This window comes from Diadema antillarum, unplaced genomic scaffold (assembly GCF_040938485.1).
Source record: "Diadema antillarum isolate AM-2024a unplaced genomic scaffold, OU_Dant_1.0 seq00000079_RagTag, whole genome shotgun sequence".
In the NCBI taxonomy this organism is placed as follows: domain Eukaryota; kingdom Metazoa; phylum Echinodermata; class Echinoidea; order Diadematoida; family Diadematidae; genus Diadema; species Diadema antillarum.
In genome coordinates this window covers 4,446,709-4,460,768 of record NW_027271172.1, presented here as the reverse complement: position 1 = coordinate 4,460,768, position 14,060 = coordinate 4,446,709, and the positions used below count along the sequence as shown (strand labels likewise).

At 41.8% G+C, this 14,060-nt stretch overlaps 1 protein-coding gene across 1 annotated transcript in view; it reads left to right on the top strand.

The window, feature by feature from the left end:
* LOC139726176 (catenin beta) overlaps positions 1-13,494 on the top strand; it is a 32,024-nt gene extending 18,530 nt beyond the window's left edge. Inside the window, exons 7-17 of the mRNA XM_071637253.1 lie at positions 603-804; positions 1,409-1,553; positions 5,107-5,210; positions 6,049-6,255; positions 7,106-7,237; positions 7,543-7,665; positions 8,375-8,539; positions 9,525-9,675; positions 10,331-10,452; positions 11,107-11,260; positions 12,043-13,494. Coding sequence (XP_071493354.1) covers positions 603-804; positions 1,409-1,553; positions 5,107-5,210; positions 6,049-6,255; positions 7,106-7,237; positions 7,543-7,665; positions 8,375-8,539; positions 9,525-9,675; positions 10,331-10,452; positions 11,107-11,260; positions 12,043-12,227 — 1,690 coding nt within the window. The 3' untranslated portion in view covers positions 12,228-13,494. The remainder of the gene's footprint in view (positions 1-602; positions 805-1,408; positions 1,554-5,106; positions 5,211-6,048; positions 6,256-7,105; positions 7,238-7,542; positions 7,666-8,374; positions 8,540-9,524; positions 9,676-10,330; positions 10,453-11,106; positions 11,261-12,042) is intronic.
* The last annotated feature ends 566 nt before the right edge of the window (positions 13,495-14,060 follow it).

Below are 14,060 nucleotides of genomic sequence, written 5' to 3'. Positions count from 1 at the left end.
GAAATCCTTGCATCTGGGGGGAATTTCATGAGGCATTTTGTCGGACAAAGTTGTCAGACAAATTTGCTCTCAGCCAATCAGATGCAAGGATTTCAGTAGCTTGTAACATTTTGTCAGAAAAATATCCGACCAAACTGCTTCACGAAATGCCCCCCTGATTGGCTGAGGGCAAATTTGTCCGACAACTTTGTCGGACAAAATGCTTCATGAAATACCCCCCAGAAGAATACAAGTAGAAGTTGTGTGTCTTCATGTTGATCATGTCAAATTTCTCCTGATGCCTGTACATATTTTAGTGTCTCTACTGCTGAAAGGTACAAGAACATTTTGTGGTTTTCACATTGTGTGAATGTTTGTCCCTCCTCTCCTTTGTTCATCTGTACATCCTGCGTCCTCTTTGCCTTCTGTATTACTACCAGATCAACTAATTACGGGTACGTGGAACAAAAGTTCCAGTTTTGACAAGTTATATGTGTCTGTGGTCTCTGCCAAGTTACATTCATCATTGACCAATATTTTGCAGCTGCTGTTAACCACAGTTTGTGAGCAGAGATTAAACCATGTTTTGTGCAAATCTTTCACCCCTTCCCCCCCTCCTGTAGCTCGTCGGTGGAATCCGTGCTCTTCTACGCCATCACCACCCTACACAACCTGCTGCTCCACCAGGAGGGCTCCAAGATGGCCGTGCGCCTGGCCGGCGGCCTGCAGAAGATGGTGGTGCTGCTGTCTCGCAACAACCCCAAGTTCCTGGCCATCGTCACGGACTGCCTCCAGATCCTGGCCTACGGAAACCAAGAGAGCAAGGTATAGTGGAGCAACTGCAGAGACCATTCCGAATACTCTTTCCTAGAATAAGATCGCACTTTTTCCCTGATGTGAAAAACACAGTCTTTGGCCAAAAAAAAAACCAGGAGAACAAAATGTAGTGCAATAACTGTAGAGTCCATTCAAACTTGCAATATTGCAACATATTTTTTGCCCAGCAAAGATCAGAAGAGTGAGATATTGAGTGACGGGTGCTGTGTTTCATTCACACTCGCAATGTATTAACATTCTTTATAATGTGAATAGACCACGCTAACAAGGTATGATAGAACAACCACAGAGCCTGTTCACACTTGCAAAAAATACAAGTACCTTTGTGGAAATGAGGAGATCCGGGTGCCATAGAATAATATTAAATGGCTATTTCATACCAGTAAAATAAGAACTCAAAAGGGTGCTAGGCATAGTAAGTATCCCCACTGATTTAGTAGAAATAGTAAATCCATAGTGACCACAGACATCTTCATTTTTGACCCATACTAAAATGCATATGAATTATGAATTGTTATATTATATTTATATTCTTAAATACAATTACATAATATGTATAACATGGAGAATATACACTTCTTTGCCATTTCAGCTGATCATCCTGGCCAGCGGTGGACCTGCGGGGCTCGTTCACATCATGCGAACCTATGAGTATGAAAAGCTCCTCTGGACCACCAGCCGGGTCCTCAAGGTCCTCTCCGTCTGTCCCAACAACAAACCAGCCATCGTAGAAGCAGGTATGTTGCGCTGACATGTAGAATGAATAGTGTAACTCTGGATTGTTTTCATGATGTCATCATAAGTTCGCGATCCTTTTCAGTCCATTTGGATAAAGGGATATGTACCTCGGATCATCTCTAATAGTGCACAGACCATGATGACATCTGCAAAGAACTGTGAAACAATGCAGAAGCATCCTTTATGGCAAAATTGACAGCATTTGACAAGGGTGTATTGGGTTCATCAATTCTAAAGAGATTATTTACGCTCTATGACTGTAGCAGAGCTGCCAACTATTACGGATTTCCCGTAATTGTTACGGGAAATGATCACGATTACGGGAGTACGGAATGTCGCCTCAAAATTACGGTTTTTGGAAATTCCGATAATGCCCTATCGCCTATGCAGCAATTGCAATATACTAGCAGACTACACACTGTACATGTTTCATTCTCCAGCCGGCCCGCGTTGCCTGGTTGCCCGCATTTGTGTGTGTCGGTACGCGGTGTCTGTGTACTCGACGTGTGTGTTCGTAGCTTCCATTATAGAAAAGTGTGCACACACGCAATTCGCTCCTTGCGTACTGTGTACACCGAACGGAAATTCACGCGCGTGAATCCCTGTCGCCTACGGACCCTGGATGTTTCCATCGATCGCCATGGGATCCCCATGTGTGGCCGGCCGGCTGGGGACCGGACCGGAGCGTGAGTACATGTAGTAGCTTAGCTACACACTGTGTAGCCAGCTGCCACTATAGACAGTACCCGATTTCGTTTTGAGTCGGGGTAGAAGCGCTCCGTTGTGCAATGTCTGCTTCTTTTTCTCTACTTCTTCCGTTTTCCCTTGCCTCCCAAGTACGAAATGATTTTTAGAGTGTTGTGTGTGTTTTTTGTAACGTTATTGCATCATTTTTCTGCAAGGAAGAGGTGAGTTTCTGTTCGTGTACTGATGATGTGCACTGCAGTATGTGCAGGTGACAAGCGTTCGAACTTTCTTTCCCGAGTATCGTGGAAACTCGATGTATTTCTAGGCCTATAAAAGGAGATCTCATGTAACAGAATACTTATAACAAACTATTTTCAGGTCAAAGTGAATTAATTTCCCTTGTTTTGTATCGTTTATTGACGATCTCAAGGATCTCGTCGTAATACCGAATTTCCAATGTGTAGACTAGACGTCTAGTCTAGATCTATTTGATTTTCGCGTAGCTTTCGGTGCTGCAAACTTTTGCTAGGGCCTAATCTTACTACAAAACTTATCGTTCTATTTCTGTTGTTTCTCACACCTCGTTTGGTACGATTTCTTCCATTTTATATCACTTTATCCGTTCTCTTTATGCTTTGAAATATTTAAACGTAATTTCAAGTGTCTCGCACTGTTATTTTCGTAACGGCGATTTCTCCGCTTTCGTGCAATACTTTTTCGAATCGAAGCGACGTGTGTTGTCTTTTCTAAATATTTGTGTTGTTGGGAGGTGTTGATACTTTGTATTTGTTATACTTATTTATTTTCCTCTGTGTTTATCTCGAGGGACTATGCGTGTTTCTTAATGTTAATAGGAAAAGGTTAAAATGATATGAGTGATGTCTGATGGTGATGATGAAAACCGTATGCAGGTACAAAAAGACGTCTTACTGTGAATGCTGAGCGTACGTGCCGTTCGTTTTATTTCACTTTCCCTCTTATTCTTCTTTCCCCCTTACTCTTCTTTCCCCTCCAAAGAATGATAAAAAAAGAAATTACATACACCTCACAACAAAAAGATCCACGATCTACCAACCTTCGTAAAGTTAAATCTAAATGTTCAATATCAGCAAAGAATAAGGGGAAAGCACGAATGACAATAAATTAGAGCGAAGAGATTGTGAAATACTGAATACACGCTGTCTCTTCGGCTCGAAGAAACTTGACACCCACCCGGCCTCTCCCCTTGTGGAAATTTCCACAAAAACAGGTGCCACACCCAGGTGCGTGCCAGACGAAAGAATGCGCGCACTGGAATAAACAGCGTGTTAGTATCCTGGAAATATCGATCGAAGAACCAGCTCATTAGTTGAATTAAAGGAATCATTGCAAAGATATCGTGATTCTATATCCTTTCTTTTGGCGCATAGTAGGAAACATCAAACAGTCGAATATATTGTACTTAATCGAATATCTTATGTTCCCTGAACAATAAAAAAGGATTGATTAATCAGTCAATTAAAATGCAATCACGGAAATACTTAGAAGGTCTCGTATGCCCAGACAAATTCACTACGATTAGGTCCAATGAGATGCAGTCATCACCTGGTTAGACAGCAAAATCATGACAATTAATTTCAGTTCACGCTCATCATAACTGCTTATTACTTTTCAAAGTTTTGGCTATCAACATTCGTTCGTAGGTGTTTTTTGTTTGTTTGTTTTGTATGTTTTTCCTCGTGAAAGACGTAATGACTTTTTCGTATCGAATTTAAACTCCATGTTTACCGTAAACAAGCCATTCAGCTCAGCTATGGCGCATTCGATCCATCGAACTTGCAGTAACCTCTTAGGCAGGAGCACATGGGTCTTTCCTTTGAACTTGAAAGTGAAACCACGTGTTTGCACATTGGCGCAACCACACACAGCGCGGCATTTTTGCGATCATCTATAGCAGAGTTTCCGATTCCAGTCAGGGTAAAAGAAATTGGAATACTTCGGAAAATGCTGATGTTTAAAATCCAGTAAAATGAAAAAGCCTGAAAACAACGCATGATTATATTTTATAGTAAACAATAGTTGGAAACACCGAAGAGAGTTTTGCATTCGCTCACACAGAAGCTTTCTTGAGAAGATGAAAGCATCCCCCTCCCCTGCTAGATAGTGGAAGCTTCCATAACCAGCCCAGCAAGTTTCTGGAGGTACATGCATGCACTTGTACACACGCTTTGCGCGAGAAAGCAATCAATCAACGCTGAACATTGCGTAGTTTGGATTCTTTATCGTGCTGGTGTCCAGCTCGATACTTCGGCATGTGTCGTAATGTTTTGTTTAGAGCCTGTAGGCCTCATATGTCGACGAGTTTAATTCAAAATAGCAAAAAGAGGGAGATGGAGAAATTACGGATTCTGGTGGGAAAATACGGATTTTGGAGCTGCTGAGTCCGGATTTGTGCTTCCAAAGGTTGGCAGCTCTGCTGTAGATTAATTGCACTTTGTTTTTCCAATTAAATGTAGTATTCTTTTTTGGTATGTGGCAGTTTCTTGTCTGCCTTCTTGCTGTCACCTTTTTTTGCAGTCATAAGTAATGATTCTAGTCACGTGTGTACTAGATTTATTTTTCCCCCAGAAAGAAATTAATACAAAGTGTTCATATGTTTTGTTTTGTTTTGTTGTTGTTGTCGTCTTTTTTTTTTTTTGGGGGGGGGGGTAGGGGTGTGCCATGTCAAGAGTTAGTAAGGAGTCAAAAAATAACTCTTGATGATCAAGCCTTAAGTCCTGAAAGTCGCTGACAAGGAATATGGTTCTCTGAGACTAAAATGTTGTTTGGATGTCAGAGCAAAGAATACGATAACATGCAAGTGCTCCCATCTGTTCTCAATTCCAGGCGGCATGTCGGCCCTCGGGCTTCATCTCGGTCACCATAGCAACCGCCTCGTCCAGAACTGCCTCTGGACCCTCCGTAATCTTTCAGACTGCTCAAATGGAAATGTAAGTATGCATTTGATGGTCTGTCATTTGTGGAGTAAGAAGAAACAGTAAGGCAAATACAGGAGATTGCAACCAAGGGGGAGATTGTGTTGTATAAGTGCAGTGGAAAAACCAAACAATCAGAACAAAAAAAAAAAGAAAAAAAATTGAGCAAAAGCTGATTGATTGTATGACAGTAATGGCACCTTTATTGTCATTGAATCGTTTGGATGTGATATTTCATTAGCACCTTATGCATTTGCCATGTTCATGTAACCTCAATTTTTGCATGCGTTATTGTCTCTGTGCCTTTGCTGAGCAGTAATCATATGTTATCCATGAACAGTCAGTCCCCCGTCTTATTGCTCCCTAAAATGCCCGAAACCACTTGTCCGCATTTTTGTAGTTTAATGCTTTACCATTTTTATTGTTTTCATATGGAATATATAATTATGTAGTTTAAAAGAGGCCAAAGGTCAATAAAAGTATGTCAGAATTACTTCTGTGACACACTAGTCTCTTCATATAAAGTCTTGATAGGCTTTCAAATAAACATAACTTATGATAGACAAAAATAGGCATGCCGTGAGCCATTTCACGTCATTTAGAAAGTTGTGGAAATGAGAGTAATATTGCTGTACCTTCTAGGAAACAGTAGGTCATCATGTACGGAATCTTCAGTTGTTCACGTTATCAGAGTCTCCACTTTACTATGGGGTCAAGGTGGGAGAATCTCCCATTTAATAAGAGTTTCTTGGGGTTAGAGTCTCTGAAGCCGATAGCAAGATATATGTACAGTAGATGCGCCTATAATCTTCAATAATTTCTCATCGTGACGTCATCTCCTCTGTCCTGACAGGATGACATTGAGCCGCTCCTCCAGATGCTGGTGCACCTCCTGGCGTCGAACGACATCAACGTGGTCACCTGCGCCTGCGGCATCCTCTCCAACCTGACCTGCAACAACGGCCACAACAAGATGGTGGTCAGCCAGCTGGGCGGCATCGAGGCCCTCGTCCAGACCATCCAGAAGGCCGGAGACCGGGAGGACATCACGGAGCCGGCGGTCAGTTCTCAGCTATTATTCTTTCTGTTGTGTCTGTGTGTGTTTGTTTGTCCGTAGCAGTATTGGTCTGGATCCTTTTTTAAGCCATGTTGTTGTTCTTTAGTTTTTTTTTTGGGGGGGGGGGGGTGGGGGAGGGAGGGGGAAGGATCTTACCATGCATTGATATTGCTCAGTATTTGGTCGTAATGGGAATATTTAAGGTCAAAATAGTCAGAATCTTACTGCAGGCACAACAGAAAATGAAAGCAACAGAAAGATAGAAGATAGAAAGAATCAGTATTTTCTCAGTAATTGGAATTTCTAATTCTTTTTTTTTTAATGCCTCCACCACAAAGTGTCGCCGGAGGCATTATTTTCCCCTGATGTCAAATGTCCTGCAAAGTGTCTGAAGCCTACAAGTGACATGATGGATTGTGAATTCATTTTCATGATTTGTTGACCACATGATTGTCACTTGAATTCCCATAATGGTTACTTTCTATTCATCACTCTCCTCTTTTTGTAATGAGTTGCAAATTGAAGAAGCTTGCACAGGTCTTACACTGGGATAGGTTCATTTTGAAAATACTCTCATGAAAAGATCACAATTTTAAACAATTCATGTAATAGCAGGATGATCAGTCAACATAGCAATTGTGTTGTTTTGCCTCAAAGTGACATGTCAATGGAACTTTATGGTTGCGCTTTGTTCCTGGCTTGTTCAGATGCGAAAATCGCAAGAATAGCACACAGAGTGTCTGGTGATGATTTTCTGTGTTTTGTCCACCATGTGACCTGAAAGAGTGACAACATAACAGACATATTACTGTGTAAGTACAATGTATTCTCACATTTCTTTATCACTGTACAGGTCTGTGCCCTGCGCCACCTGACCAGCCGACACCCAGGGGCGGAGCTGTGCCAGAATGCAGTGCGTCTCCACTTTGGCATCCCAGCCGTCGTCAAGCTCCTTCACCCGCCATCCAAATGGCCTCTTATCAAGGTGAGGGATTAGAGAATTTAGGTGCTATTTGTTTTATGAAAAATGTATTAACCCTCATTTGCAGATGATGTCATGAACAGACATAGATCAATGGCAGCCTCGTACAATTTTCTCACTTTTCAGCTCTGTCTTGGTATTAACTATTTGGTTCCTGGTCAAGAACCAATGATCTGTCAATTTTACTGCTAAGAAAAAACAAAAACAAATGAAGTTGTAGAGATCAGAGAGAGAACACAGATATTAAAAGGCTTTAACTGTCAGTGTTGATGCGAGTTCCTCCTCTTTTTACCCCTCCATCCTGCCAGGCTACCGTTGGGCTGGTGCGAAACCTGGCCCTGTGCTCTGCCAACCACGCCCCACTCAGAGAGCAGGGAGCTCTCCACAGACTGGTCCAGCTCCTGATGAGAGCTCACCAAGATACACAGAGGGTAAGATTGTGATTACGACGACTATCAGACTATCACCAAGGTGATGATGATGATGATGATGATGATGATGATGATGATGATGATGATGATGATGATGATGATGATGATGATGATGACGACGACGATGGCAACCATGATGAGAGTAATAACACTGGTGACAATTATAATCAGAATGATGATGATGGTTATGGTGAAAGTGCAACAGTCTTTCTCTGTCCCTTTGCTCCTTCACTCCTCTCTTTCTGGAGTCTTCTTTTTCCAAACCTCAGTCCTGTCAAGGACTACATACAAGTGGTGTTTCTGCAAACATCTCTTCCTAAAAGCGAAAATGGCTGTGATTATCATGATGGTTGTGGTTGGAGCGATGGTAATGATTTGCAGCAGGCTCACAATATTCCTCTTTTGCAGATGATAGTAATGGTGATGATAATGTTATTGATATGTTGATGTGAGTGATAGGGTTCAAAGTGGTAGTGGAAATGATGATGATGATGATAATGATAGTGATGAGAATTATCATGGTGATGAAAATTAAGCATACCATAGTAATAAGACTATGATGCTCACATCTTGGATTGAATATTCTCCAAGAACCCTTTTGTTTGAAATATAGTATCGAAGACATAATCTGGTGTTGGTATGTTTTGACTGATTTTATGCGTTTTTTTTTAAAATGAACCTCTGACTTTTTTCTTCTTGTGCCAAGCAGCGGTCGTCCATGGGTAGCACCGGTAGCCAGGGAGGTAGCTATGCTGATGGGGTGCGCATGGAGGATATTGTGGAGGGCACCACAGGGGCACTGCACATCCTGGCCAGGGACTCCCACAACAGGGCTCTCATCCAGGGTCTAAACTGCATCCCTCTCTTTGTCCAGGTAGGATTGGTTTCAGCCCCCTTACCTTAATACCCAATTCCTTTTTGTGTAGCCCTCGACCAACCACCACCACTACCACCACCACCACCATCACCATCACTACCACCACCAGAGCCACCTCCACTACCACCACCACCACCACCACTACTACTACCACCACCACCACCACTACCACTACCACCACTACCACCACTACCACCACCACCATCACCACCATCATCACCATCACTACTACTACTACTACTACTACCACCACCACCACTACCACCACCACTACTACTACCATCACCACCACTACCACCAATCCACCACCACCACTGCCACCATCACCACCACCAACCACCACTACCACCATCACCACCATCACCACCAATCCACTACTACCACTACCACCATCACCACCACCAATCCACTACCGCAACCACTACCACCACTACCACCGCCAGAGCCATCTCCTCTTGCCACCACCACCACCACCTCCATCAAAGAGGACAAATTAAGTTGAGGCATTACTTGTTGCATCATATGATTGGATGTTGTATTTGCAATGGTAACAGCCAACATCTCTTCTGTCTCCTGAAGTCATTCTGGCAGTTTGTTTTAAATGCTAAGTGGTCAAGGGCCCAACACGAACACCCAAGTGCCAATTCAGTTCGCTTGCTGAACAGTGACTTTTCATTGCCCAGGGAAACGGGGCACAGGGTTTCATAGCACCTAGTACAGAATGAGACTTACATGTGTGACAAGATTACCTCTAGTGAGTTAACAAGGCAGTGAGAAATATGTGAACTTTTGACTGCAATATTTTCAGGGAAGTTACAGAAACAAATATTCATGTCTTGTGTAACTTAGGATCACCCTGACAAAGTTACCTTGCTTCATTTTTTCTTCCATTAGCTAGAATGAATAAATGACATTATATACTCCAAATTCATCAATGCCTAACATTTTTCTGCTGCTTCCTAATGTGTTCTTCCCCTTCCAGCTGCTGTACTCCAACATAGAGAACATCCAGCGTGTGGCTGCAGGAGTCCTCTCCGAGGTCTCCCTAGACAAACAGGGGGCCGAGATGATTGAGCAGGAGGGCGCCACCGCACCCCTCACTGAGCTCCTGCACTCTCGCAACGAGGGTGTCGGTAAGTGGACCTCAAATTCACTAAGCTACCATATCCCAGTTCCATGCAAGGATTTTCATCTGAAGGATTCCATTACATGCGAAATGTTTGACTCATGACCAGATAGATAATAGGTTCAAGCCATTTATAATACAGACACACAGACGCACACAAACACACACAGATATGTGCCCAAATTCTGCATATTGTAGTTGCTGTTTCTAAAATCAGTGTTCCCAAGTTAGCATCTGATTTACTGTGAAACCATTAATATTATATTTCACACAGATGAAAGACCCTCCCATCCCTAGAGAAGCCAACAAAAAGATGAATATATGCATGATATCTCTTCGCTATTGAACTTATAAGTGTGTATGGGGGTGGGGGTGTTGGGGAGGGTGAGGGAAGGGTAACAAAACAAACGTTTTTAGGAAGTATTTGATTAGTCATATGAAGGTTTTGTCATTTTCATTACATATATTTGTTGATGATGAAGCTTCAGTGTGTAACAACCTCCCCCCCCCCCCCCCCCACCAAGCACACTTGAAACAAAAATTATTTTTCATCAAGATGGGCACAGATTAGTTCTTATAAATGTATGTCATTATGTTGGCATCTTCTCTTGTATCTGGTTATCTGCAATTGTACTGAATTCCTGTTTTGCTTTCTGTTATAGCCACCTATGCTGCCGCCGTGTTGTATCGCATGTCTGACGACAAGCCGACAGACTACAAGAAGAGGATTTCAGTAGAGCTGGGCAACTCGCTCTTCAGGGGAGATTCTGTTCCTTGGGGAGAGGTGAGTTGAAGATATTAAACATGTTTTGTCTCATGCATGTTGTGTAAGAGAGAAAAGGCTTGGCATACAACAAATCACTTGGATGTACAGTGAAGTGGTATCCAAACACAGTGCAGAATTTGTTGTAATAGGTTGCTTTTTTGTAATCACTGTAGCTCCATTTGTCATTTAAGATTCGGTTGCCTGTTTTCAAATTTCACAATCTCTGTCAGTGATAGCATTGGGTGACATTATGAAATTTATGTCCATGGTCTCTGTTGGAAATTCAAAAAGCTGCATTGCGTTATTTACAGTAATAACTGCTGTATTTGCGGACCTAATGCAGTCTGCTGGAGTGTTAGTATCAACCCAACATAGAATTGGTCAAGTCATCTGGAATTGTGCAAAGTAAAATAAAAATTAAAAAAAAAGGAACGTATTCAGTTTTAGCAGTTCAGCAGTCTACACAGTAGCTTCTGGAATCTTGTGTTTGTGTATGTATGTATGTATGCCTGTGTCAGTGTGTGTTATTTTTGCATATGTGTGTGTGTGTGTTTGGAGGGGGAATCCCCTTTGTTGTGGATGAGCCTAACATCATATAACAAAAGATGCTCAGTCGAGCAAGAAAATTAAGCTGCATTTGTCCGTGCTTTCCCCTGTTCGTCTGTTTGGCAGCCTCTTGACATGCCCGCTGACAATTCCATCCTGCCGCCCAGCTCCATGGGCGGTCCTCCCCCGGACCCCACCTACCAACACCAGGGCAGCGTCCACAGTCTCCATCAGCATAGCAACCAGGGGGAGTATCGACAGCCGCCACCTCCCATGCAAGGTAAGATTTCCTGGTGGTGGTTCTTCCCCTTACGGTAAAAGAGTGAAATAGTTTGCATTGCCAAAAAGTTTTGCCAGTTTTGCAGTCTTTTAACGTAGTGCAAATGCAATGACTCATACTTTTGTTTTAAGATATCAAAATTTGTAGAGAAATGCTCTTTGTGTGCAAAAGTACCAACCAGTGGAATTTACTCAGATTGACCCAGCATGAAAAACAAAATTTATTAAAATAATAATTCGAAAGTGTTCTTGTTACCAGCAGTCAAATTTCTGCCATGAGTTTTTATTACAGTAAAAAAAAAAAAAAATGAATGTATCTTTGGGATTAGATATATTGTATGTATGCTCTCTTTGTACCAATGATTACGATCAAATCAAAGACTTTTCATAATATTTGATTTAAGCAGAACTTTGGACAATTCCTCTGCAAGCTGGAGAGTTATTTCTGTGTTGAGGTAGCATACTGCACCATGCCTTTCAATCACATTCCTCACCAAGTTGTCTCTTTTCATCTTTAAAGGACAAGAAAAAATTCTAAATTTTTGAGCAGAATATCCAATTTTCCCCAAACTTTTACGAATGTGTTCTTATGATATTGCTGCATTCACTTAATCCAGATGTATGCGAAGGTGAACATGTCCTTTAAGGAGCACTAGCAGAATGTTGCCACTCATGGTGATCCTTGTATATGGGGGAACCGTACCTTCATTGCTCATTCAGAGTATATTTACAGCTTTCATAAGAATGGCGGTGACCACAAACCTCCCGTGACCTTCTTTGCAGGCGGTTACCATGACGCCACAGGACCAATTGAGCCCATGATGCAGGACCTGGACCTCGGGGGAGGCGGGGACTTTGGCATGGACCCCAGCCTGTCCGACATGGGCCCGCCCACAGGGGACTTGAATCTGGAGAACATCCCTCCCGCCGACAACACCGGTCTGGCGTTCTTCGACACCGACCTGTGAGAACTTGGACAGTCGGTTGCAAGAGAGGAAATTTGCCCTTTGACCTACCATCTTCTGTCTAAGTAGTATCTCTTCAGTTCTTTTTTCTCTCTTTAACGTCTCTTATCTGTCTCTTTCTTCTTCTTCTTTTTTTTTTTGGTTAATTTTATCAGGGTGAAGATCTCTCTTTTATGTCTTCTCTTAAACATGTAACTGTAAAGCTTTGTAAGGTGGCATCACGATAGCTAGGGCGAATTTGGATCAAATGCAGTGTTACAATTGCCGCCTTCAGGTGGGATAAGGCGAGTTTTGACATAGATTCTATGTGTGAGAGATGGGTAAATTTGATCCAGAGTAAAGAATTATTTTACTGCCTACATTGTTGAAAGGTGAATTTGATCTTCAAAGCATTGAATGATTTTACAGCCTACAATGCAGAAAAGAAGAAAAAAACAAAAACAAACAGGACAGTAGAGAAAGTAGGACATGGAACATATCAGAATAAATTGAGATTTCATTCTTTCCCCACAATGGTTCCATGATTTGTTTTTTTTTAACCTTCTTACTTTTTGGCAGCACACTGCCAGTACTAGAGTTACATTGTACCTTGCCACGGGCCATTTGATGTTTTAGCATTGCCGATCGCTTTGATCAGTTTTTATGCCTCTTCCCAATCATGAGCTGCCGAATTACTAGTATTCCTGACACCAATGTTTTCAAACTGCCTTGCCAGTGACTACTCACAAATATACTTGTTCTTTTTACCAGGCTATGTTTTTCTTCTAAGAAAAAAAAAGTAGGAAGGAAAAAAGAAAAGAGAAAACTTCAGCAAAAATATATTGTGTATGGTTTCATGTAGTTGAATATTTCAGTACTAAGCAACAGGTAGAGTAATGAGTTATTCTATTATTTCATTATGAGAGCTGCTTGTGTAGATGCACTGTTTTCCTGTATTCATTATTTAGTAGCACACTGCCCTTAAGTTAGTACTCCTAAAATACTTCAAAATCTAATTCAAATTAATTAGGAGTTGTCTGATCTTAAAGCAAAATTGTTGAAGGCATTGACAAGTGTTGCAAAATGATGAATTTTTCAAGAGCCATTTTGGAGTCGGCTGTGTTGGCCGGATTTCTTTTTTTCTCAGGATATTTGCATGTACCATGAGAGCAATGCTAAGCCAAAGAATAAAGTTTGTCCATGAAACACATTTGAAAGAGTATTGTTCAACCCCGAATAGTGTAGACCAAAATGATATGACACAAATACCACCACTGCCCCCCACCCCATCCTTTGCAATCCATGAAACAGTTTGCCAGAGTGACCCGAAAGGTGTCCTGGGCTTCTGCTACAAGACGACTGAAAAGCGTCCCCAGATGCTTGTCTTAGTGGTCTTGCAGAAAGTTTTGGGAGCTTTTTCCCAACCTGGCAACTCCTTTCATGCATTGAATGTTTCTCAACGTCCGTTTAGCTGGGCAGCAAGAGGATTAAAGGGAAGATTTAAGGATTGACTTGAATGTTCCCTCATTGTATTCTCATACATTGTCAGAGGGCTGCACACTTTTTTTTTTTGTATTCATGTGTACAGACTGTAAACTTTATAAACTTTGTTCATAATGCTTGCTTAAATTTAATATTCATGATGGATGATTGCGAATGGGAGAGATTCTGATTATATCTCGTCCCAGGGTAACAAATAGCAAATAGTGCTTCAGAGCGTAAAAGTTAGCTTTTCCAAATAGCAGTGAAGGTGACCGGTATTTCTACTGTGTGGAGGAAGTGAAGAAAAAAAAAATGTAGGAAAGAGCAGCAAGTCATTGTATTTATCATGAATTGTAAATATGTATTTACTCCTGT